Source organism: Condylura cristata, unplaced genomic scaffold (genome assembly GCF_000260355.1).
Source record: "Condylura cristata isolate star-nosed mole 26May11 unplaced genomic scaffold, ConCri1.0 scaffold00012, whole genome shotgun sequence".
Lineage (NCBI taxonomy): Eukaryota > Metazoa > Chordata > Mammalia > Eulipotyphla > Talpidae > Condylura > Condylura cristata.
The window spans coordinates 31,666,513-31,690,402 of NW_004567113.1; the positions used below are offsets into that span (position 1 = coordinate 31,666,513).

A 23,890-nucleotide genomic window follows, 5' to 3' on the forward strand; every position below is an offset into this window, starting at 1 on the left:
GGAAGCAGTAAACTGTGTGTGGCTTTTAAAGCCTTGCACTCACATGGCACGTGGCCTTTACTGCCCAAAGTAAATCTTAGGGTCCCACTGCACTCAAGAACACATCATACCACACACCAGCCAGAGGAGGACCGGGATGTTGTTGCATCACAACGACTGCCCCAGCAATATTTCAGGGGAGGTGACTTTAAAGCACAGTGAAAGCATAATTTACTCTGGCCTGGACTGACAGTGAGGGTTGTTGAGCAAATGAGAAAATTCACTAAAACTGTAATGGCGACAACATAGCCCTCTGGAGAGAACAGATTGTTTTAAGGATATTAAGCGGTAATTATTAAGTATGGGGCACCTGAGTTGAATTCAACCTTAAATATTCAGCACAGAGGAGAGCAGAGCCCTCCTCTTGGTACGAGATTGCCAGTTAGCCCTGGCGTCAGCAAGCGTGCTCAGGCGATGACAGTACAGTGATTTTGAAAAAAACGAGGATTTAAGTTTGTCGTCATTGAAACTGAACGTTATTTGCTAAATTTGAGCTGTTTGAGGGTTTTCAAGCTATTCTTGTTCTTATAACCACTCAGTTATTTATTGACTGCCTGCTGTAGTAAAAATATCATATTAAAAAGTCTGGGCTGGGATTCTGTGAACAAAGTCCCCGGCAAATACACCACCTTTAAATACAGAATATGTGTGCACAGCACCCTAAAAGGTGGAGACTGGGTCACCCACAATAAAAAAAAAGTCTGGGCTGGGCCCTCCCTGTGGTGCAACGAGCTAAAGCACAGCACTATAAAGCTCCCCAAAGCCACCACAGCACGAGTTCAATCCCCAGCCAGGGGGGTGACCCACATGGCATGGCAGACCTCTCGTGAACACCCTGCTGCCCCCCTCAGCAACGTATTTCAGTTGATCTACCTGTTCTGCTCCCCACTCTATCTCTGGTGAATCCTCTTACCCTCCATACTTCTGTCCTGTACCCCAGTTCTTTTTTTTTTTTTTTAGATTTTTTTTTTATTTATTTATTCATACAGAGCTGGGGTATAGGCCAGAGATGCGGAGGGTGAGAGGATTCACCAGAGACATAGTGGGAAGCAGAACAGGCAGATCATCAAAGTACACTGCTGAGGGGAGCAGCGGGCGGGTCAGGAGAGGTCTGCCGCGCCATGTGGTCACCTCCAGGGCAGGCGGGAATTGAACTCATGAGGAAGTGGCTTAAGCTTCTTAGTGCTGTGCTTTAACCCGCTGCGCCACCAGGGAGGGCCCTTGTACCCCAGTTCTATAAGCATAAAAAAAATAAACCTTTAAAAAACAAAAAGTATGGGCCTTGGGGCCAGGGTTTGCAGGGTCTGGTGCTTAAGTTCACATTATAGTTCTGTCATGAGTGGGCTGTGTGACCTTAGGCAAATTACTCAACCTCTTTGGGTCTCATTCTTCCCATCTATGAATGGAGATGATAACATCAGCCTCACAGGACAGTTTTTAGGTTTAAATGAATCAATACATATAAAGTACCTTAAAAAGTACTTGGCAATTACACGGGACTATGGTGATGGCACATGGGTGACTCGGTGATGGGAAACCCACGAGGATTACAATGAGAATAAAAAAAGGTCCAAATTATTGAAAAATAAATTTTTTTTTAAAAAGTACTTGGCAAGTAGTGTTCAATAAACATAAACTATTAACATTATTTTAGGCATAATGGGGAAATGCAAGGGAGATTTGATGCAGGCAGAAACTCTTGGGTTTGGTTTGCTGTTGTATCTCATGCTTAGAATATGGTACCACACAGCAGCACTCAGTAAATATTTGTGAGTGAGTCAACAAATAGGCTGTACCTCATGAAATTTAAAAGTCTTGATTCCTTTCTCGGAATAATAAGAGAACTTCCTTCTCTTCAAGCTACCTTGACCGACCTTGAATTTTGGTCAGGTTGGAGCCAGCCCCAAACCTCACGGGCAGGGTTTTCATTTCCCTTTGCTTGTCAGCTCACTCTCGCCCACATTCTGGCAGCAGTGCCCGTCTCGGGCTTCAGTGACTTCTCTTCACACCCTCAGCCGATGACACTGGCATTAAACATTGAGCCTCTCCTCGCAGATGCTGGTGATGGTGAAGCTGTGCTAACGCGCCAGCTTCCTACTAAGGTAACTTGGATGCTGTTGTGTTATTTAATGTGGCTTTTTGCCCCCACTGAATTCCATTGTGTTTTTACTATGAAAAAGGCATAAAGAGATGCTGCAGATGTCTGGACATGTGAATTCAAGGCTTGTATGCTCTCTGTTGCCAGCCAGCATCACTCCCAGGTAGCCTGCTTCTCTCCTGTGTCCTTTCATTCCACAAAAAATCCACTCATGAGCACCAGAAGGCATCCATGCTTGTAGGTGTATCTTTCTTTCCAATCTTCTTCATCTGTGTGCACTCATCTTCTTCCTCCACACAGAGCCTTCAGAGCTCATGCTCTTCCTGTCTCCCTGACTTTATCTTTTTCTGACTTCCTTTGCTTTCTTTCTCCTTACAATCTCCTCCAGCTTCCTCAATATGCCTGCTCTCCTGAAACCCCCTAAGCACATCCTGCCCCAGGGCCTTGGCACTTGCTGCCAATAATCTAGAAAGCTCTTTCCCAGTTTCCCAGCTATCTGAAGCATTCGCCTACTCACTTCAGAAGGGTCTCTGCTAAAAATGCCACCCCATCCAAGAACCTTGATTATATCTAAAGAATAGCTGCTACATCCATTTTTCTGAGCATTTATCTTTAATATACATTGGGATTTGTTTACTCACATATTTACTATTGTCTCTCCACATACACACACACTGAAATGTAGGCTGCATGAGAGCAAGTGCTTGCCAAGTAGTTAACACTCAATAAATATATATTGATGGGAAGGAGTCTGGAAGATGGAGGAATGGAGGAAGCAAAAGGAAATAAACTTATATGTATTTGTAAATAATTCATAAAGTGCTCTAAGAGCAACTAAAAAGAAACCTAATGTAAATAAGAGGATCAGAAAAGGTCTCTACTTAAGTGCCTACCGTGTTCCAGGCACAAGCAATAGTATAGATGCTTTAAGTACATCAATAGTTAAAACAAAAGTCTTTGTCCTCAAAGCTGACATTCTAGAGCTCTGTTGTTCAGCACAATAGCCATTGGCCACATGTGGCTATTAAATTAATTTAAATTAAATGCCATGGCCAACAGTTCTCCACCGTGTTTATTTTTCTTTCTCAGAGGAAGCACACATTTAATCTAGCCAGACATTACATTTTCCAACCTCCTCCTGGATGCTGAGCCAACCAACCCATTGCCATTCTGAGAACAGTCTCATTTTATGAACTCACAATGAAACCTTTGTACCTTCTTGACAGCAGTTTAAAACTGGTGGTGGGCTATCTGCACAAATTTTTCTCATCTAGAGGGAAGCAAACACTTGGTACCAAAATGAAGGTAGTTGGTTCATGTGTGAACAAAGAATGTAAATGTTACCATCCTGGATCACCTAGGTTGACCTTTTGGGGTTGTTTTTTCCCTGCAGCTTTAAAGAAACTAACCATTTGGAGTTTTTACTTCCCAGATAACTTTCATCTCCCTTACCCTAGAAGACCTTGCTTTGCTATGAAGTGTATATTCTAACTTCAGATCCCAGAGCTGCCTTAGCTTGTAGCTCACCAATTCTTCAACCCTCCCAAACTCACCCATCAGGGGAAAGCGTTCCAGCTCTGGGCCCAGGCCCCTGTCACTCACCCTCCATGACACATGGTGGACATCAAGTAAGCGTGCGAACAGCTGCGGGCTTAAGAAAGTCCCTGCCCAGAAGCAAATGAAACCTTAAGGCTCCATGATAATTCATTTTTGTCGACAGAGTTTAAATCACCTTATAGTCAAGGGATTCACCTTAGATCTCTCCACCAGAGGTTAAAGGAGAAGGGTGAGACACTTTGTAGGAGCCAAAGACTGATGGGGGTCAGGTCAGGCAAGAAGCACCTAGAAAGCCAGCAGACCTCTGTGCCCCACAGGAAGCCTCGCTCCGTTCTCAGGGTGATGGAGGCAAGGACAGCAGCTGCTTTCTCTCCTGACCCAACGCTGACTCCATTGTGGCTGAGTCCTGAGTTGCAGGAGCAACTTCTGGAGTTCTCTGTGTTTCTGGCATTCCCCATCGAAGCTCTTCGTGACCTCAAAAGAGATGAGGAACATGGTGGTCTTGGACCCTTCTCCTTCTGGCGTGCGCCCCTTGGCCACTCTCTCCAGACTTCATCCCATCTCTGAATCAGGCATGACTAACCTACACACTCATTCATGCTGCCTCCAAAAGAAAATACAGGAAAGTGAGAGATAAGAGCTCCTTTAGCAGGAGCTTAAATTTCAGGTGTAGCGTCACTGGCTGGGTTCAATGGAGATTTACAACAACAGGTGCAGTGGAACCTTAGATTGAGGCTGCGAGTGATTTTTGTGTAGGTTGGGGGAGGGGGGGTCTCATCTGATCTGTCTGCTTCTGAAAGAAAAATAAACTCCATTTGCTCTTCTATTCTTTTAAGAAACAAAGGGGCTGAAAGAAACTTTAGGCCAGTAAGTTTCCCTTTTATTCCCTCTTTCTCAAATAGCTCAGAAGTGATCCCATATTATTAACCACCTAGCCTTCCCACCAGAGTATAGATAAAAAGACAGAACCATCCTTCCATATTTACAGAATCTCATGCTAACAAGCTCAGTAAGGTTGGAGCTCAAGAAACATAATGGAAAAGAAAAGGCTAAGATTAAAAAAAAAAAAAACCCTCCTCTGACAGTGAGAACAAGGAGCGGGGGGAGAGAGACAGTAACTTGAAAAGCTTTTAAATGTGCTCAATTTGGACTTCTGGTTTCATCCTTTTCTACAAATGAACAATTCGCTATCATCAGATTTGTGTCATTAGCAGACAAACCAACCCCCCGAGTGAGTTACTCATTGAAACTTGGACGAAAAGCATTTCCCGGGAAGACCTCACAGCCAGAAATACCTTAGATTATGTCCACACTCTTCTTCTACTTTACTAAAATAAAGTAAAACCTTTCTCTTAAAAATTCTTCATGGGCCATGGGCCTTTCGTGCTGTTTTTAAGACCAGCAACAAGGCTGGCCTTGGGCTAAGATTCAAGACGAAGCAGAAATAGTGCCTCTTGCTGGGGTCTTCTGCAGCTTCCTTCTTGATCAGCACCTCCAGGGAGACTTCCGGATGATCTCTGGGCGGGAGGAGGGGCACTGGGCCTTTGCTCTAGATGCTGCATCAGAACCACCCCTCCCATCAGCCCCTATCCCCCTGCCTCCCCACCCACACCACTCTGCACTGGAAAATAATGAGAGCCAGAGTGTGGAGGAGAATGAGCTACAGGGCTGACTGGCGAGGAGCCGTATCAGACACGGTCCCTGGAGGACAGGTGTGTTAACCTCTAGCAGGTGTCAGCGGCGTCATCTGCTGAAGGAGTTTGCGGGCTTCCATTTCCTCTGAATGCCAGAGTAGCTCCTGTGTTCTCAAAGCGGGCACTGAGGGAATATTCTTTCCTGCTAAGGTCAAATGATGACAGTTTCTTCTGAATGCAAAGAAAAATAAGCTGACCACATTTTCCCCACCATAAGTTTGCATTATTCTGTTTCCTTATCTTTGCTGCTGCTTTAACTTCTGTTGCACCCCAAAAAGAACAAACAAAAAACAAATAACTACGAATCTAAAACCTACCAGCAGGGCTTATCTGGTGGGGTGACGCCTTTCCATGCAGAACACAACACGGCCTGTGTCCTCCAGGTTCAAAGATGAGATCAGTGACGGTCAGAGGGGCCCCAGCTGCTCTGTCACCTCCACACTGGAAAACAGCCGCAGGCGGCCGAGACCTCAAGGCAGCTCTTAGAGTCAAGCGAAGCACTGAAGCCAGAACCACCAGAAACATTAGCATGTTTCCAAAGGGGATGTAGAGTCCAGAATTCAGTAGAATTAATTGAACGGAATAAATGTCCATGGGAAGCCAGGTGCCTCGAGCCCAGGTGTGAGAAGCTGGAGCCTATAGCCCCAAAGTCTGGGCTAAGTGCCTCTTGGGCATTTTTCCATTCCAGGAAAAGAGGCCCGAAATCAAAATGATAGGTGATTTTCCCCTGGTGATCCCATGATAATAGGAGTTTACGGAACCAATTTAAAAAATCCGAGCCCCACCTTTAAAAAGCATCAAACACGGTATTTCAGTAACTGAAAGCTGAACTTCAGGTCTTTTTGTCTAAGGTGTGTTTAGGTTGCTTTAATAAGATAACATAATTATCAGCCTATGAAATTGTATAATTTAATAGGACATGTTTACAAAGTCCTTGAGCCTCCCTTCATTAACCTGATGACGTCTTAAGAGAGAGACATTATGTTAGCACAGCGAGGCCAGGCAAAAAAGCTACTCTGGAGAGACTTTTCAGAGGCATCTTAGAAAAAATGGTTTGAATGGCTGAGTGTTTCTTTGGGCCTGAGATGACCCAGGATTATCTGTCCTGCTGCCTGCCCAGCACTTCTGGAAGCCCCACAGAAAGGCTCAAGGAGCTTGCTTTGCTGCCTGCCTCTCTGAATTTCTGCTCTTGCTCTCACTGGCAACTTGACCTTGCAGCCGACCAGGCTCACCTGCCTTGAAAATGCAAGTTCCAGACAATATTCCTGCCATTTTTCCTTCCTTCAGAGGCCTCTCTGGTACATGGTTTTGTGCAAAAAGCCTACGAGGTTGGGCTAACATTTGGGGCAGTCACATTCCCTCGTGACTGTACAAGTCTTTCCCTGTCCACCACACATCCCAAACCTGCCTCATAATCATAGATTTCAGCTGTCATGTCTTCCTTTTCTTCGGTTGTTTCAACCGAATTTGCTGGAGGCTTAAAAAGTAGTGGGACTGGCTTTGTTAGCTTTTTTAAAAAAGATCATAGCTGATACATTTCAAAGATGATGTGATAACTGTTCGAAAATTTAATGACACAATCAACACCCATGAGATGGTCCTCTATCCTCTCCCTTTGTTGCCCACCTCAACTTCGCGGAAGTTTATATTTATCATCTCTTTCTTCCCTAAACAGTTTTGATTTCATAGGTATGTATACCTAAACTATCTAGAGTTTAGTTTTGCTTGTTAAACAGAAAAACAGAATTTGCAGAGCCCATTGAGGTTCCTCTTCTAAAGTAGCCTTTTTAGGAGTTGATCCACTTACATATGTAGACTGTAATTACTCAAAACCATCTGGGAGCTCTTTGTTTAAAATTTCCTGCAGAGATGGTTTATCAGCAGCTCGAGAAAATCAGGGATGTTGCTTTAAAGTGATTCTACTCTTTTTCCTATCACCTCTATATTTCCCCCTTTCTTTTAAGAAATGTCTCTGAGCTCGGACTGTGCCAAAGGTCAGTGGTAATCTAAGAAGAGGCTCATTGCCCCCACCTCTCTTGCCCCCCCCTTCAGTTGGGGGTAACTCGAGACCACTGGCTGAAATTCCAGAACAATAGCAGGATTCAGTGCATCTAGACCTATGGGATCAGTGTGAGCTAGAATGGAGACTTCTAGAGGGGCTTCAGAATGTGATCAGCCTCTGTGAGCTGGCCTGGATATTTCTAACTCTGGCTTTCTGATTTGGGCTAGCCTCACTAACACACACATCCAAGCAGATTGTTATGTCATTACTGGCACACCTGCTGAAGAACTCCTGCCTTGCGGTACAGATCAAGGACTTTGGGATGAAAGAGGAAATTGGCTATGTAAGACCTAATGTCTGACACCCACATCATGGTTTTCTTTCAGATTATGATTTTCTTTTTATTAGAGAAACTTAAAAGTCCCATTAAGTCATTAAACTTTAGACTGATAACATAGATACAGTTGTCTGCATAGTATAAATATAGAACCTCAGACGTATGTATTATGCATTTTTCCATACATACATATATATATATATGTAACAATATAGCATGATGTAGGTATGACTGATGTCAATTGAACGTCTGTAATATATAATTCATATGTTCTTAACCAGCCTCCACATGACCCGTTCCCCAGAATAGCTGACGTCCGTCTGTAGACCACAATGACCAACACGCAGCTCTCAGCCATCTGTGTGTGTACAGGCACATCTGCTTCTCCCAAATGAGTTATGTGATTTCCAAGAGTCAGTTATGTTTGTTCCCAAATTTGCTCAGACCAGTTGTATTTGTAATTAAATGACAAGTTTGTATTAAATATTCTTATATCCTGATGGACTATGAATTCAAAAAGAAAATTGTTTGATAGAAACCAAATGAAATGTTTTTAAAAGATTCAGTAAAGATAACTCATTTTAAAAATACTTTTGAGTTAGGTGCAAATTAGAGATTATAATAGATTGAAGGAAAGGAAAATTAAAATCCAAAGTATTCTGCCCTGAGACTTAAATTTAAAGTAAGACTTAACTTAAAATGTCATTAGCTTCTTCTTCCACCTTCAAAGAACAAAAATTGGAAATTCTAATTGGTATACATATTTAAACTTAGAACTCTGATTAGCAGAAATCACCTTAGCCTTTGACTAAAAGATTAATGAATAAACAAGCATTAATGTTTCAATTAAAACCAAAATTATATGCAGATGTGTGTGAGAGACTGATTTTTCATGATCTCCTCTTTAAACAACGTGCAATCCCCTCTGGGTCCCAAACACATTTGAAAAAGATATTGTAGTTTTCTTTATGCAGGTACCAGCCTACCTTACCCAAGTGGTTGTATACAGTCAGCCTCACTAAGAGTCCGATGTGTTCCACTTGGCCAAAGTTGACTTGGTTTTTTTATCTTGTTTGGTTCTATTTTTATTTACCCAACAGTTATTGAGAGCCAGGAGGAAAAAAACGCTTTTGAAAAACAATGTTTTCAGGAGAGAGAAAGGGTGTTGTCAGAGTCCTGGATGGATGAGGCAGCTCGTGACCTCCAGTGCTCACCCTTTCTGGCCCCTAGGCCAGCGTTCAGTTAGAGCCAAGTAGGAACTTGGGGCGGTGGGGCCCCTACTGCCAGGGGTCTACTGAGAGGCAGCAGGACAGAGGTGTAATCTAGAAAGTGGGCCTGATGTTCTCAGCCTCTGGGCCAGAACAGGATGAAGGAACCATGTTGGAGATGTTGAGTCCAGATGGGAAAGGGCTTCTTAACCAGTCTCCATGATCTCTTGGCCCTTGTTCCTTAAATGAGAAGGACCTTTGGGATGATGAGGCTCCATAAGGAGACATTTCAAAGCTTATTCCAGCCATGCACTGCCCCCCGCTTGGCTTGTCTATACCATCCAGGTGATGTATGTCTTACCCGTGTGTGTGTGCTTGTGTGCATTGTGTATGCACATGCATTTTGCAAGGCCTTACCTGAGCTATCAGCACCAGTAATCCAAACAGAGCTGCAAATGCAACAGCTTCCTAACAGGAGATGCTTTCCCTGAATAAGTAAGGAATAAAAAACCTAACTTGTGGGAACCTAGTCCTTTTAAAACGCCATCCCCCCCTCCCAAGAAAATAAATCAATAATTAAAGTTACCCAAGTACCAGAAAGATTTAGGCTTGCTTCCCTATAAAAACAAAGTAGAAGAGACAAACAGGGTAGACTGGAATAAGGAGTGTGGCTTTATTTCAGGAGGACCATTGAGATATTCGGCTTGCTTACCACTTTCATTTTGCTGTTGCTGGAATAGGGGTACAAAGCACTGGGAACCTCTGTTCTCATTTCCAAAGTAAAGCAGCTTCAGTAAGTGGAGATGGTGAGAGGGGCGTGGAGGGAGTACGGGCATGACACAGGAGTCCTGTTTGGTTGTTCTGAGAAGTAACTGGACCCCTGCCCAAGCGATCCCCAAGCCTGCAGAGAAAGAAATTAAAGGGCATGAGTCATCCCCTATTTTAGAACACTGAGGAGGCTGGGGAGGCCTCTCTTATCAAGAAGTAGACAACTGAAGTTTGCAGTTGTGCTTAGCAAAAGGCCAGGATCAGCTTCTACTTTATTATCTATTTAACTAAGTGGATTAAATGCGAATTGGCTGGAGTTGTACACTTAGAGTTCCCTTACAAAACACTGTTATCTCATAAGCTGGCTTAATGGAACAGGCTGACAGAGGCTTATGAGCCGTAATACAGCACCCGATGGAGCAGAGATCCAAAGGAGAGTGTGTGGCAAAGGCTGGGAGGCCTGCACCGTGTTTGACATTAAAGCCAAGCCTGGGGTCTGGCTGCAAACAGCACTGTCGTGTCCATCACAGGGATTGGCCCAGGGCTCTCAGAAGAAAGGCATTTGCCACTTACCCCATTTAAAAAGCATTTCTTCAAAATTAAGGGTGAGTTAAGTGTTTCATTGATCTTTGACATCGTTGCTGTTGGTACACATGGAAGAGAGCTGAGAGGAGTGGTTAATGGGACCCACAGCGGAGCCAGACTACAAGGGGTTGAACCTTGGCCTTTCTACATAGTCGAGTGGCCAACCCTGTGTGACGGAACTTCTCTAGGGCTCAGTTTTCCCATCTGCAATGGGAATGACAATAGTACATACTAGGTTCCTTGAAGGGAGTTAAATTAAACTTCTTAGAACATTACCTGGCATAAGGCAAGCCTCAATGATTATAGCTATTAGTATAATTACAATTACCAGAATTCATCCCATTCATAGCCTCTGCATCCACATTGCCCTTTCATCACAACATGGCTGTGGGACATGCTGCACTCAGAGGAGCTTCTGGATGGCTGGCAGCTGTGCACAAGGCCAACTCAGACCTGTGAGTGGAGGGGTATTTTGAAGCTTTGTTGGAGACCGTGGTGTGGTGTGGTCTGGCCTAAGTCATTTATTCTCTCTGATCTGCATTTCTAAAGTGTGGGGGGGGGCAGGAGGGGACTTTCATTAGAGTAAATGAAAGCACACCTGCTTTTTTGTGATTGATATTAAGTATGAAAAATGCTTAGAGGCTGATAAAAATGATCCCCCTTTGCTGGTCTAAAAACAGGTACATTGCAAAGCATGTTCACCACTTTGATAATACATTGAAAAAGTCAGTGTTTTAGTTGCAAATTGTCCTTGTGCAACTAATTTGAACACTGTATATATAATTGACTTTTTCTTAGAAAAATGTTACTTTGTGAATTTAGGACTTTTTATTTTTCTTCAACAATTTGATGATCTTGTTTTTCTGTTGGTTTGAGTTCAATTTGCTAGTACTCTATAACTATTTCTGTCAGACTACCTGTTTAACAGTTAACTCTCTGCAATTGCACAATCACACACAAATACACAAAAGTTATAATTGATGTTTCAGGTATAATTTCAGTAATCTTTAGTCCAATAGCTTATTTGTATTTGTTCCATTTGGTGTAATGAAAGAATATCTTCCTCGCTTTCAGAATGATTGAAATAAGCCACTTGAAAAATTGGTTCATCTTTCTGTTCTATAGAAAATTGTGTCAATGAAAAAAATTTTAAAAGAAAATTATGTCAACAAATGACTTTAAATTAAGATTTTTAGCCTATTAGCTGAGTTGTTTTTGGGAACACTTGAAAGACTATGCATGGTATTAGAACTAGTCATTTTTCATGCCTTTTTTTATTTTGAAAGCATAGTATGTAATACGTAATATTTGCCTTTGAGATGATTGACCCATCCTAAAAGACTGAGCCTGACTTTAAGGGTAGGAGCCACATGATTAAGAAACTATAACTTTCAGTGGTTTCTTCTGGTTGATGACTGACTAAAGCATGAGGTGATACAGCTCAACTAGAGTTGCCAGGAGCAAGCCTGGTGTGATAGCAATAGAGCTGTGGGTCTCAGCTCCTCTTGGTTCTGAACCTCTTTAAAAATCAGGAGAAAGTTGTGATACCTGTTCTCTATTCTGTGAAGTTGGGCATAGCTAAATTCCATGAATTCCTTCCATTTAGCCCTCCCTCCCCCGACTCCCACAGTTCATGGACCCAATTAATGTAAAGTCCACTCAACATCAGGCAAAAACACTTTGCTTTTTTTTTTTTTAAGTGACAATGAGTTAGAAACAAGGACGAGCCAGAGGATCTTTATGAAAATAATAAGAAATACATATTCATCTTTGTCCTCACTTCCTAGCACACAGCTCTTAAAACCTTTGCAAATCTCTGAATTGATGAAATGTGTTGTATGCTAAAGGCATAATTGGTGGCTGGGGGGACTCTGAGAACTTCAGGATGGAGACTGGTTGCCAGAAAATGAAAACTCGTTGAGAGGATTGGAATTCAGTCCTACCCCAACTTCCAGAGAGGGGAGAGGGGCTGGAGGTTGAGTTAATCAACAAGGCCAGTGCCTAATCAACCATATATAATGAAGCCTTCATAAAAACCCTAAACAATAGGGTTCAAAGAGCTTCTGCACAGATGAACACCTGGAGGCATTAGGCGGATGGAGCGCATGAGGAGGGCGCATGCGCTCTCTGCTTCTGAGACGTTCTACACATCTCTCCCATTTGGCCGTTCGTGAGTCGCGTTCTCAAACTGGTAATAGTAAGTAAAGTACCTTCTTGAGTTCCGTGAGCCACTCTGAGGAAGAGGCTCATGGGAACCCTTGTCTGATAGCTGCCTGGCGAGGAGCAGAAGTGTTCCCAGGGGCTTGTAATGGCTCTTGAAGTGAGGCGGCCTTGTGGGGCCGGGCCCTGAAACTATTTAGTGTCAGAATTGAGTTGAATTGATTTATAGAGCACTCAGTGAGTATCTGAAAGGTAGAGGGAAAAACCCACACATTAGGCATCAGAAGTGTAGTGAGTAAAGACAGTTCTGAATTGTGCCTGTCCTTCAAGAGTTAATGCATATAGTGTTCCTCAGTAATTAAGAGCACATTCAGCTGCTTTCATGCCTCCTCACTGCTTCTGCTGCAGTGGGCTTCCTTTGGATGCTCCTATGTACTTTTGACGTACTCCATTTTAGTTTAAGTTTGTTTGGCTTACCTCCACTCCCTAACAACATTTCCTTTTTGTCAAAATCCACAGGGTCTCCTCAAAGCACACCCATTAGAATAGCTAATGGTAATAGCTAAGGTAGACGATAAGTGTTATTAAGGATGTAAAGGAATTAGAACACTTCTCCACTGCTGGGGGGAATATAAAATGGTGCAAGCACTTTGGGAAATAGTCTAGCAGTACCCAAAATGTTAAATACAGGGTTTCCATAGGACTCACCAATTCTAGTCCTCGATATATATTCAAGAGAAATGAAAATGTATGTGTACACAAAGACTTGTACATGTAACACTAGCAGCATTATTCATAATAGCCAAAATTTGGGGACAACTCCAAATCTCTGACAGACAATAAATGGGCATATCAATTTGGTATGTCCGTACAATAAAAAGAATGAGACACTGATACAACATACATGATACTTTGAAGACATTATACTAAGTGGGGGGGGGGGGAAACAGTCCCATAGTCCCACTTTCTATTATTATTCCACTTACTGAAATGTCCAGAAGTAAAGCCAAAAGTAACATAAGGCAGATTAGAGGTTGCTACAGCCTAGAAGTGGGAAGTGACAGTTAACAAAGAAACCATAGAGTTTCTTTGGTGGGGTGATAAAAATGTTCTACAACAATTTGAGGTGATGATGGTTGTACAACAATGTGAATATACTGAAAGCTAATTAAATGTACACAAAGAACCCAGGCTCTCTCACAGGGACTGTGGTGATGGTTCTCAGTACTGTGGTGAGAGGAGATTTATGAGGATTATACCTGATGGAAAAAATCAAGTATTATACAAAAATGAAAAACGATGTAAGAAAATTTTAAAAAGAAAGAAGAACCTAGGCTCTGAGCCCAGGCTGGCTGTGTTCAAATAACTGTGGAAGCCCTGATGTCCTGAGACACAGGTGTGGGGCCAAGCAATTTGGAAAGCTATCCCAGGAAGCACAGTCAGGAAGTGGGGGAGTGAGGCAGGCAGGAAGCAAAGCCAATCAAGGGGGTAGTAATAAATGGGGTGCTATTGGGCAACAAAGGCTCAGTCCTGCAGAGGTGCCTTGGAAAGACCATGAGAATCACAACTGGACTGTGTCAGTCATCTAGAATTGTCCCCCTGAGGGTTGAGAAAGCTGGGAAGTTCCTGAGAGTACTGACCCCCAACACTGCCAGCCTGCCAAGCACACTCCCACACTGGAGAAGGCTGCAGGCAGGAAGACAGACAGAGACAGAGAGGGGCAGAGAGAAAGAGAGAGACATGCAGGCATTTCAGGCTATACGAGAACTGTCCCCCAAAACCACGGCGACACCTGGATGACTGAGTGGATAGAGGCCGAGCACTGACAGGAGTGTCCCTTAGCCTCTCTGCACCTTGATTTTCTCCTCCTAAAAATGGGTGAAATAACAGCTCCTTTCTCCTAAGGAGAGGTGAGGACCTGTGAGTTAATAAATCTGCAATATTTTAAGAGTACAAAATAGTCATCTTTAACCCTCTCTTTTTTTAAACTTAGAATTTATCCATGATGATTTCTCTTCTGAGTGAGCTTCTAACAAGATTGAGAATGAATCTACTTATTGTATGTTTCACAAAGAAACAAAATCATTGCTGAAAGCAGCCTTCACTTATTAGGCCCTCTGGGGGGTTACCAGCTTTGAATGGCTGCCTTTTCAAACATGCCATGTGCTTTGTTAGCACATTAGACAGATGCCCATCCCAGCAAGTTCTGTGATCGAAGCCCCTCTCTCATCTTTCTCATTCTTGCTTTCTATTTGATGGAGACTGTTGGTGCGATTCAAGCAAAAGTGGTTCATCAGCACACTCATGTTTTCTTTTGTCTCCTATTTTCCCAGCGCTGTGTCCTGCAGACCATAGAGCCTGGGGATCTTTCTTTCTGTGAAACTTCTGCAGCCTAGGGATTGAAGCCAGTGGCTGCAATCCCGGGCAATTCCAAGTTCTACTTCTGTCAAAGGCATTTATACTCAATATGTTTCATTGCTCATGGATGATTGAAACAGTACAGTTGGTGAGCAGCCAGGGGAAATGGAGTTTAAAAAAAAGAAGAAGTGTTCCATGGAGCACAAGCTGTCGTGATTAAAACGTAATTTCAAGATTTACTCACCCAAGAAAATATCTCCTGGATTTTTTCAGGTTGTGACTCTTCAATTAACCTGACATTTCACAAGTCCAAAATTGCTGTGGATGCCCTCTTTACTTCGCTTTGGGATATGGCTGGAGCTCGGAATCTCATGAAACAGTTTAAATCTGTGTATGTTCCTGGAGATCATACCCACCAGGCAAGTGCTATGTTTTAGCAACATTCTAACTGTATTGTATTTTTAAGAATAAGAGACACGAAAAGGTTCCACTGTAACCTCTCCAAAAGGGGGGGGGGGTTTGTTCTAGAGGAACTTCAAGTCCCCTTCCAGGTCAGAGTCCTGGTTTCCCCTGAACCTAAAGGCCTCTCAGTTCACTGTGCTGCAATTCCTATGGATGTGCTGGATTGAGAGTCCACCATCATTGTGAGGGTGGCTGCTGAGACTTGTTCTTTAACCTGAGGCAAGTCCCTTCATTCACATGGGCCCCAGTTACTATAGGTGCCAGATTGAGGGGTGGCCTTGGATGATATCCCCCAAGTTTCTAGATATAAGCAGTACATAAGCATTTTGAACAATTAGAATCATAAAAACTACCTAATAATACTATGGTTAAGAAAAAGGAAAGCCCTCCCAGGTGGTGCAACAGGTTAAAGTGCAGCACTGCAAGCCAGCCACAGCCACTTCAGTGAGTTCGGTCCCCAGTCCCGGAAGTGACCCACATGGTGCAGCAGACTTCTGTCTCCTTGCTGCTCCCCTCAGTGTGTACTTTGTTGATCTGCCTGTTCTGCTCCCCACTCTGACTCTGGTGAGTCCTCTCACCACCCACCTCTGGGCCTCTGGCCTGTACCCCAGTTCTGTATTCATAAGTAAATAAATCTTTAAAACAAACAAACAAAAAAAGAATTGTGATAACAAAAGCATTTGTTATTTAAAATTACCCTACCACTTCCTGAGGAAGATAGGGGGTCCCTTGAAGATGGTGTGAGAATCCAAGATTAAAGGGATAAGTTGGTCCATGGATGGAGCTGGAAAAGATCATGCTTAGTGAAATAAGCCAGAAAGAAAAGGAAAAATACCAGATGGTTTCACTCATAGCACGAGTATAAAGGAGCAGGGGAGAAAAGAATAATAATAATGAACAACTATATAGTTGTTTATGGGGCTAAAGTGGGGAATAGGATCAAAAACAGTGGGAGGAGGGAAGTGCGCTGGACTATGGTGATGGCACACAGGTGATTTGGTGATGGGAAGCCCACGGGGAATACAACTGAGATGGAAAAGGCACAAAATGATGTAAAAATAAACTATATAAAAAAAGAGATAGTTGGTCTATAAAAAGTCAGAGTGGCAGTCACAGAAAGACCCAAAGGAAGCTTAAGGAATGAAGTGAACCTCGAGTCACTAGGCTGGGCAGTTGAACAGGGAACTCAAGTTTTTGCTGCCCAAAGATGAGCTTTCAAGGAAGAACAGATGTTTCTAAGGTTAAAGGTCAGTGTTTGGCTATGGCATGGGGCAGAATCGTGTCTTCCAGCTCCACATGAAGCCTTCAGTAAAATTCACCCTGTTCGCCAAGACTTTTTGGAGAGTTGAATAGTGGGGATGATGGCAGAGTGAGGGGTCAGCTTCAGGCTGCTGAGTCTTTAAGCTGGACATGGGCACAGGAACTAAGTACCTGAGACAGCCTAGCAAACTTCAGATACCGCCTCCCACGTATCCATGCCATAGCTGATACTTGAGTATGCCTACATCGGTCTCCTCTTTAATCCTCTTGACAGGTGAGCCAGAGAGGTATCATTATCCTGAGAGCCAGGAAGACCAAGTGACTTACCAGGAGCACACAGGTGGCCAGGGCCAGACCAGGTCTCTGCTGACAACACAAAACCTCTTCCCCCCATTTCCATTATTCTCATGGAGGCTCTGGAAATATCGATGGAGAGTGTTGAAATCACCCTTCATAATATCAAAAACCTGAGAAACTGGCACTCATTGTTTTTCCAATGACCTGAAAATGCCACTCATTTCATCTGATTTCATACAGATGAAATCACTCAGATAAGTTATGACATGTAGATTTGTCATGATAAAAAAATCAACTTTCAGTACTGTGGGATGGGTTGGTTCTAGAAAAACTGATAAAACTGAAGATCTGTGGTGAACTTTAGAACAAAGAATGTCAAGAAACCAGGGGCTGGTATCACTGATAATAGGAAAATAAACCACTACATTAATGAGAACTTTTCAATTTTATCATCATCATGATGACAAAGTTGACCAAGTTCTCATAAACACGTATTAGCTATAAATTTTGTACTTTATCTTTCCAATATCAGCACAGTCATTTCTCCAGACCCGCCGCATCATGGGGGTCACCTCCGGGGTGGGGATCAAACTCATGCTGAAGTGGCTTTAGCTTCTTGGTGCTGTGCTTTAACCCGCTGCGCCACCAGGGAGGGCCTGCTGTTAGGCTAATTTTAACCTTCGTGGGTTTTTCCATATTTTACTAATTATAAGTTTTGAATCACAGATATGAGCCCTATGAGGATAAGGCCTGCAATCTAGCTTGTTTACCACCATCTCTCAATGCCCAGAGTGGTATTTTGACATAGTGGATGCTTAGTAAATATCTGTTGGGTACAGATGAATGTGGTGCATGGATTTTCATTATATAGTGGAGGATTTGTTGGGACTCAAAGTGTGTGCTATTTAAAAAGGACATATGTCCCCACTAGAGTCCGAATCCAGATGTGACTGATTTTGAAGATGGCCTTCAGGCAATTTTCTGCCCATCCCTTCGTCCAATTTGGTCCTCAGGCTCATGGCACCAGGAAAATTGCACTTTCTCACTAGCTCTATGCTCTATTCTGGACAGTCTAGTCGAGCTGTCCACACTCCCTGGAATGCCCAGAGAAGTAGCGACCCTGGTCAGGCCCTGGGCTCCTGTTCCAGCACTGGCCAGTGTCTGGGCTCTCTCCCCTGTCTTGGGGCTCCTGCCAGCTGAGTCTCCCTCCCAGTGCACTCACCTCCGCACTGACACACACAGTCTGCTCTTGGAACGGCTCCATATTCTCTGCTAGCACTGGAGGTACATCTTTAATATTCATCCTTGCACCCCTTTGGGAAATGGCTCGATGCAGAAAGTGACGAATCTCTAATTGTTTTAAGGACAACACGATTCCCTGCAAGGAATTCAGTACATCTAAAATCTCTGCACTTGCTGAAGGAGTGGGGTCTAGGTCAGGTCTTCAGTATGAGTCCCAGATATCACCACACTGGACCCCCAGGGAAGCCAGGACCTCTGCGCAGCCCAGGGAGCGGGCTTATCCCAGGGACCGTGAACTGGCATTCGGATTCTCCCCTTGCCGAAGCAGGCAGCACTGCGTTTGCTCACAGTAGTGCCTGTGGAGTCTAGCTCAGGTCTTGCCACCCAGTGGGTGGATGCGTGGCTGGAAGGAAGAATGGGAAGATGGGTCTTATTCAAATGACATTTCTGATGTTCCTAATTCTTACTGAGACTTTACACCAGAGCCTCTGAGCAGTGCAAGCTTAGGAAAGTTGTGTCAGCACCCTGTGCCTGGTTCCTTAAGAAGGCACCCCTTTAGGGCCCTCCCTGGTGGCTCAGTGGGTTAGGATGCAGCACTGCAAGCTAGCTGCAACAACTTCGATGCCAGTTCGATTCCCCTGCCCTGGAGGTGACCACATAGCGCAGCAGACCTCTCCTGACCCGCCTGCTGCTCCCCTCAGCAGTGTGCTTCGTCAGTCTGCCTGTTCCGCTCCCCACTCTGTCTCTGGTGAATCCTCTCACCACCCCTGTACCTCTGGCTTGTACCCCAGTTCTATATGCATAAATAAATAAATCTTAAAAAAAAAAAACAACTTAAGTGTTGCTGTAACAGTTGTAGTGAAGAACAAAACAGACCTTCTCTTTCTTTTGTGGCATTTCATCTTTTCCTTTGCTTGGGAGTTGGTTACACAGACAAATCATCACTCAGGGCGGGCTGTCTGTTAGCTGCTCTCTATAATAAGAGTCGGTTGCTGACACTGTTTAGAAATGTTGTGTTTGTAGAACGTGTTGACTGGAAACCTTAACCCCCAGTTTTGCCTGTGCAGCAGATCTAATGCTTTCATTTCTAACTGCAAGTGCTCCAGTTTCGTGAGCGACTTCACCTGCCTCCTACATGCCACAGTGTTTGTGCAGCTCATCATCAGCAGTGGCTGGTCGATACCATCCCCGATGTCCAACCAAGGGACTCACAGGCCCTTTCAGACAAAAAACCTGTCGTATGACTCTTGCCTGACTTGCTGCAGTGCTGTGTTGCTGGAGAAAACCTCCGACGGAGCCACACTGTCTCCTGGGCTTTTCTGGCACGGTTCACAAGAGCATGAGTGCCTCAGTACCCAGAGAGCTCGATTCATCTTGTACCTGGCGAACTACGGCTCCCCAGGCCCAGACCCAGTAATCCCTGACCTGGCCACCTGCAGTGCTTTTCCAAGTGCTGAGTTCTATTCTTCCCCCGACTCTATCTACCTAACCCCAAAACTGCATACATCCTTTTTGAAAGAATCAGCATGACATCAAACTAAACTGAGAGCCAGGAAACTTGGCTCTATCCTATAGCAAACTCTCAATACCAGGGTGAACTCAAGCAAATTAATATCTCTGGCCTTTGATTTTCTCATATTAAAGTTGCAGAGGCTACACTCAAAAAAATTTTTTTAAAGATTTATTTGTTTATGCATACAGAACTGCGGTACAGACCAGAGATGCAGAAGGTGAGAGGATTCGCCAGAGACAGAGTGGGGAGCAGAACAGGCAGATTGACGAAGTACACACTGAGGGGAGCAGCGGGCAGGTCAGGAGAGGTCTGCTGCGCCATGTGGGTCAGCTCCCTGGCCGGGGATCAAACTTATGCTGAAGCACCTGCAACTAGCTTTGTAATGCTGTGCTTCAACCTGTTGCGCCACCAGGGAGGGCCCACTCTGATTTTTAAAAAGTAATCTGCTTCCATTTGGAAGATGAATGAGAACAGATAAATGAACCACTTTTTAATCTGCAGAGTAAGCAACTAAGAGGATGAAAAGAGAGGAGAAAAGTGATAGTATACCAAAAAATAAAAATAAGTAAGCCAGGGCATCGTCCGGCTGCTGTGAGCAGCTTTGCACAGACGATCTTCTGTACATCTTGGATTGAAACAAAGGTACTACCCTCTCTACGAGTCTAGTCTTCCCAAGTCTAGCTTCCTAGTTGGTTAGAGTCAATTTTGCAGGACGGGGGGAAGCATCTTTAGCAGCAAGACAGAAAGTTCCCAGGGTACCACCGCCGCCTCCCCCAGTTGAAGCAACCCAGCAGCCCCACTTGCTGGGGATATGGTTGTGACAGTGACTCGTATTTTTTTGGAAACCCTAGGCAATGTTTAATGTGCAGCACATTCAAAAAGATGTTAGAGTTAGACCATCCTCAAAATTATCTGCCTTATGAGTAGTGTCCGAAATTGTTGCTGTAACAATATCTTCCCTTAAGAGCTGGGTTCAATGAGTCTTCAAGACCTAATCACATACTTTGCTCACCACAAGAGTAACCAGAGACAAAGACATATTTTCTTTTTCACATATTAATGAAACAGTATTTTTTATTTATTTTTTATTTTATTTATTTATTTTTATAACAGTTTATTTTTACATCATTTTGTACATTTTCTTCCCATCTCAATTGTAATCCCCGCGGGTTTCCCAGAAATAGTATTTTTAAAAGCCCAGTTTGTTCAGGAAGAGGTGTCGACCATTTGAAGAAGAGAAAAAAAGAGTTCCTGGTATAAGATCATTTTTTTGAATATTTAGTTTTTTGGGACTAGTTTTCTTTTCTATTTCATGTTGAGCATTCATCAGAGGTCCCTTTGGGGTTCAGCCTAGCTCAGGAAGCTATCATACAGGACCTCATGACTTTCACCTTCTGGAGTCCATTCCTCTATAAAAATAAAAAATATTGACAATTATATGATACACCTGCACTGGTGTAGAGATAAATGTATTACTGTTCTACACCAAAACATTGTCTTTGACTGAAAGTGCATTTTTCCTTCTGATTATAAACGAAATAAACACATTTTCATTTATAGTCACCGAGCCCCTTGGCATTGTGTTCTGTGTCTAATGGAGAGGTTGATTCTGGGACCTTGGCCCCAGCCTGTCTAGGAGAGGAACACAGCCTGCCATCAGGGAGTGGAGCGCAAATTTCTTCTCCAGAGTAGGATGCTGGTCATCCAGGAAACAGGCCATGCAGTCCAGTTTGCAGCTACCCTACCAAGCTGGAGCTATCCAGTTTGATTTTGAGGTTACAGCTCAGGAGTGAGGCAGCTGGCCTCCCATGAGGCGGGGTAGGGGACAGGTGTGCCTTCTTTAAAGCTAATTTCTTGAGCAACTCTGCTGCTTCCAATGTTCTTCCAAGGGACATGCCCAGTCACACAAGAGCAGCTGTGCCCAGAGAAGCCCATCTCAGGCTTTCTAGCCAGTTCTATAGGTCTCTTGGTCTCATGCAATTACTAAGAAGGGGTCGGTTTTTATCATAAGCAATCTTGCCTGGCTACAGAGTTTGACATTCTTCCCTTATCAGGTTTCCAGGGAAACAGAGCTAGAAAGTTAACCAAAGGTCAAATTCTTATACAGCAGGGGAAAAGGGCTTAATAATCATTTGCCTACAACATGCAACTTGGCAATTATTACAGAAATAATTATATTAGTGCTTCAATCCAAGCTTTACAATGTGTCTGTGGTAGACAGTCAATTCCTTTTACTCTGGAACACACAGACCAAATGTCCACATTCCCTTGCAGGGAAACCTGAGTCTTTGACTAATTCTGACCAATGAAATATGAATGGAAGTATTACTTGTCACTTTAGGCTGAACCTATAAAATCTCTCTGGAAATCCTTCATCCTCTCTCCTTCTTTGAACCTGTGCTGATGCAAAGGCTTGCATGTGGGCTTCCAGACCCCTGGGCAGGGCATACCTGCTCGCAGTAGGAATCTGGGTCTCTGAGTGACTGTATCAGACACAGATCCAGCCCATCCTGATGTGGTAGAAGCAAGAAATAAATAACCAACAAGAAAAGGGAAAAATAAATTTTAGTCTGTGTTTTTAATCTTCTCCAAAGAGGTAAACTGGCAGAAGATGTTTGATTAGGAAAATCAAATTACTGTGGTTAACCATCAGAGTGTGGAGGCAAACAATAGGACTGATCCCCCTCAGGTCCTTCCTAGTGAGTCTCTAGGGGCAACTAGCACCTCCTCTGTCCTTTGCTACGTGAGTAGTTTCTGGCTGAAAAGAAAATTCCATGACAGTCACAGGAGCTTCATCTCAGCATTCTCAGCCAGAGCAGTTCATTTCAAATTTCAGTGACATGATATGGACCACAAAGCAGTCTGAATTAAGTGGCCGAGGGGAAGGAGTCAAAGGAGTTCCCATCATTAGAATGCTAATTGAAAAAAACTAAGAAATGTTTGCTAAAAAGTCACAAGACGTATACTCTCTTAGACCTGAGAAAGTCTCTCCCAAATTGTGCTCTGTCAACATACCATATTAGTCATTTCAGTGAAAAATTTAGAAATCTATATAATATCTATGTGAAGAAAACTTATCAACACCTCTTCAAATTAATGATGCTTCTGTCATTTCATGTGCTTTTGGCTAGAAGTAAAAGCAGAAAAAAGAAAGGTCATTTATTGGATTCCACGACTAAGTCTATTATTGGGTTCCTCAGAAAAGGGATAACTCCAATGGCGAGGCGCCATAGTTGGGGCGAAACTGGCAAGAACAGCAAACAGGGTGGCTCAGGTCCCCACTTGCTCTTCCTGCCTCTGACACCGCTCTAATGTACCCTATTGGGAGAGCCTAGCAGACCCACAGGATACTGTTTGGGATTTTCTTTTTCTTTTATTAAAATTTTGCACGTATTTTACACAATTCTTCCCTTTTGTACAGTGTTTGCTTTCTCCTCTCAGGTGCAGTCCCTGTAAAACCCCCATCCCCAGGTCACCGTGTACCATAGTCCTTGATCTCTTCCGTCCTGTCCTGATCCCTCTCCCTCCCCTTTCCCTGCTGAGTGCCACTGATTTATAGTTGCCTGTTAATTTTGAAAAAAGGATACTTTTGTCAAGTCTCACTCACCTTCCAATCACATTCCTTTGCTCAGAGTTCACTACATGGCCATACCTAAGCAGAAGGTAGAGAATGGAGGCTCCTAGCCAGGTACTGTGTCCAGTGAAAACTTGGATTCTAAGTACGAAGTCAGTGGGTCAATGAATATTTAATGATAATGCTGATAAGGTAGCAGAGTATTATCCAAGGTGTTTCTTGGGGAACAGTTTTTAAACAACTTTCAACTTACTCAGGGGAGAAGATTTATGGCATCCAGAGGCCATTTACGGACCTTCCTTTTTATCATTGAAAATATTTATTAGGTTCTTTTATGACTCAAGATTTGGCAAAAAGAAAATAATATCCTCTCTTCCCAGTACCTAGAGATAATACTGATTAACATTTTAGTGAGCTTTACTCCAATGTTTCCTATCCATGAAGAAAGGATTGATTTTTTTTTACATTATACAAGGTTTATTCTCATGTAAAAAGGTTCTAGGACTGGCACACTCAATTCCAACTAGGGCCCAGCACTCAACTGAAGGGTGTCCCACGCCACTGTAGGCCTGACCACCAAACCTGAGACAAACATAACCTAGTTCCTGGGATGCAGTTGTATTTCCAACATGCTCCACTGGAGAGTCACAATCAGTAAATTCATCAGGTCGGGCAACCACCCAGCACCATCCTCACAGGCCCAGTAGCGGAGCCCCAGTCTCAATCACTCTATTGA

General features: G+C 43.5%; 1 protein-coding gene across 1 annotated transcript in view; it reads left to right on the plus strand.

Moving 5' to 3' along the window:
* The window catches only part of SCFD2 (sec1 family domain containing 2), a 293,766-nt gene that overhangs the window by 239,724 nt on the left and 30,152 nt on the right, over window positions 1-23,890 (plus strand). Inside the window, exon 6 of the mRNA XM_004681296.2 lies at window positions 15,080-15,225. Within this exon, the coding sequence (XP_004681353.1) occupies window positions 15,080-15,225 (146 nt within the window). The remainder of the gene's footprint in view (window positions 1-15,079; window positions 15,226-23,890) is intronic.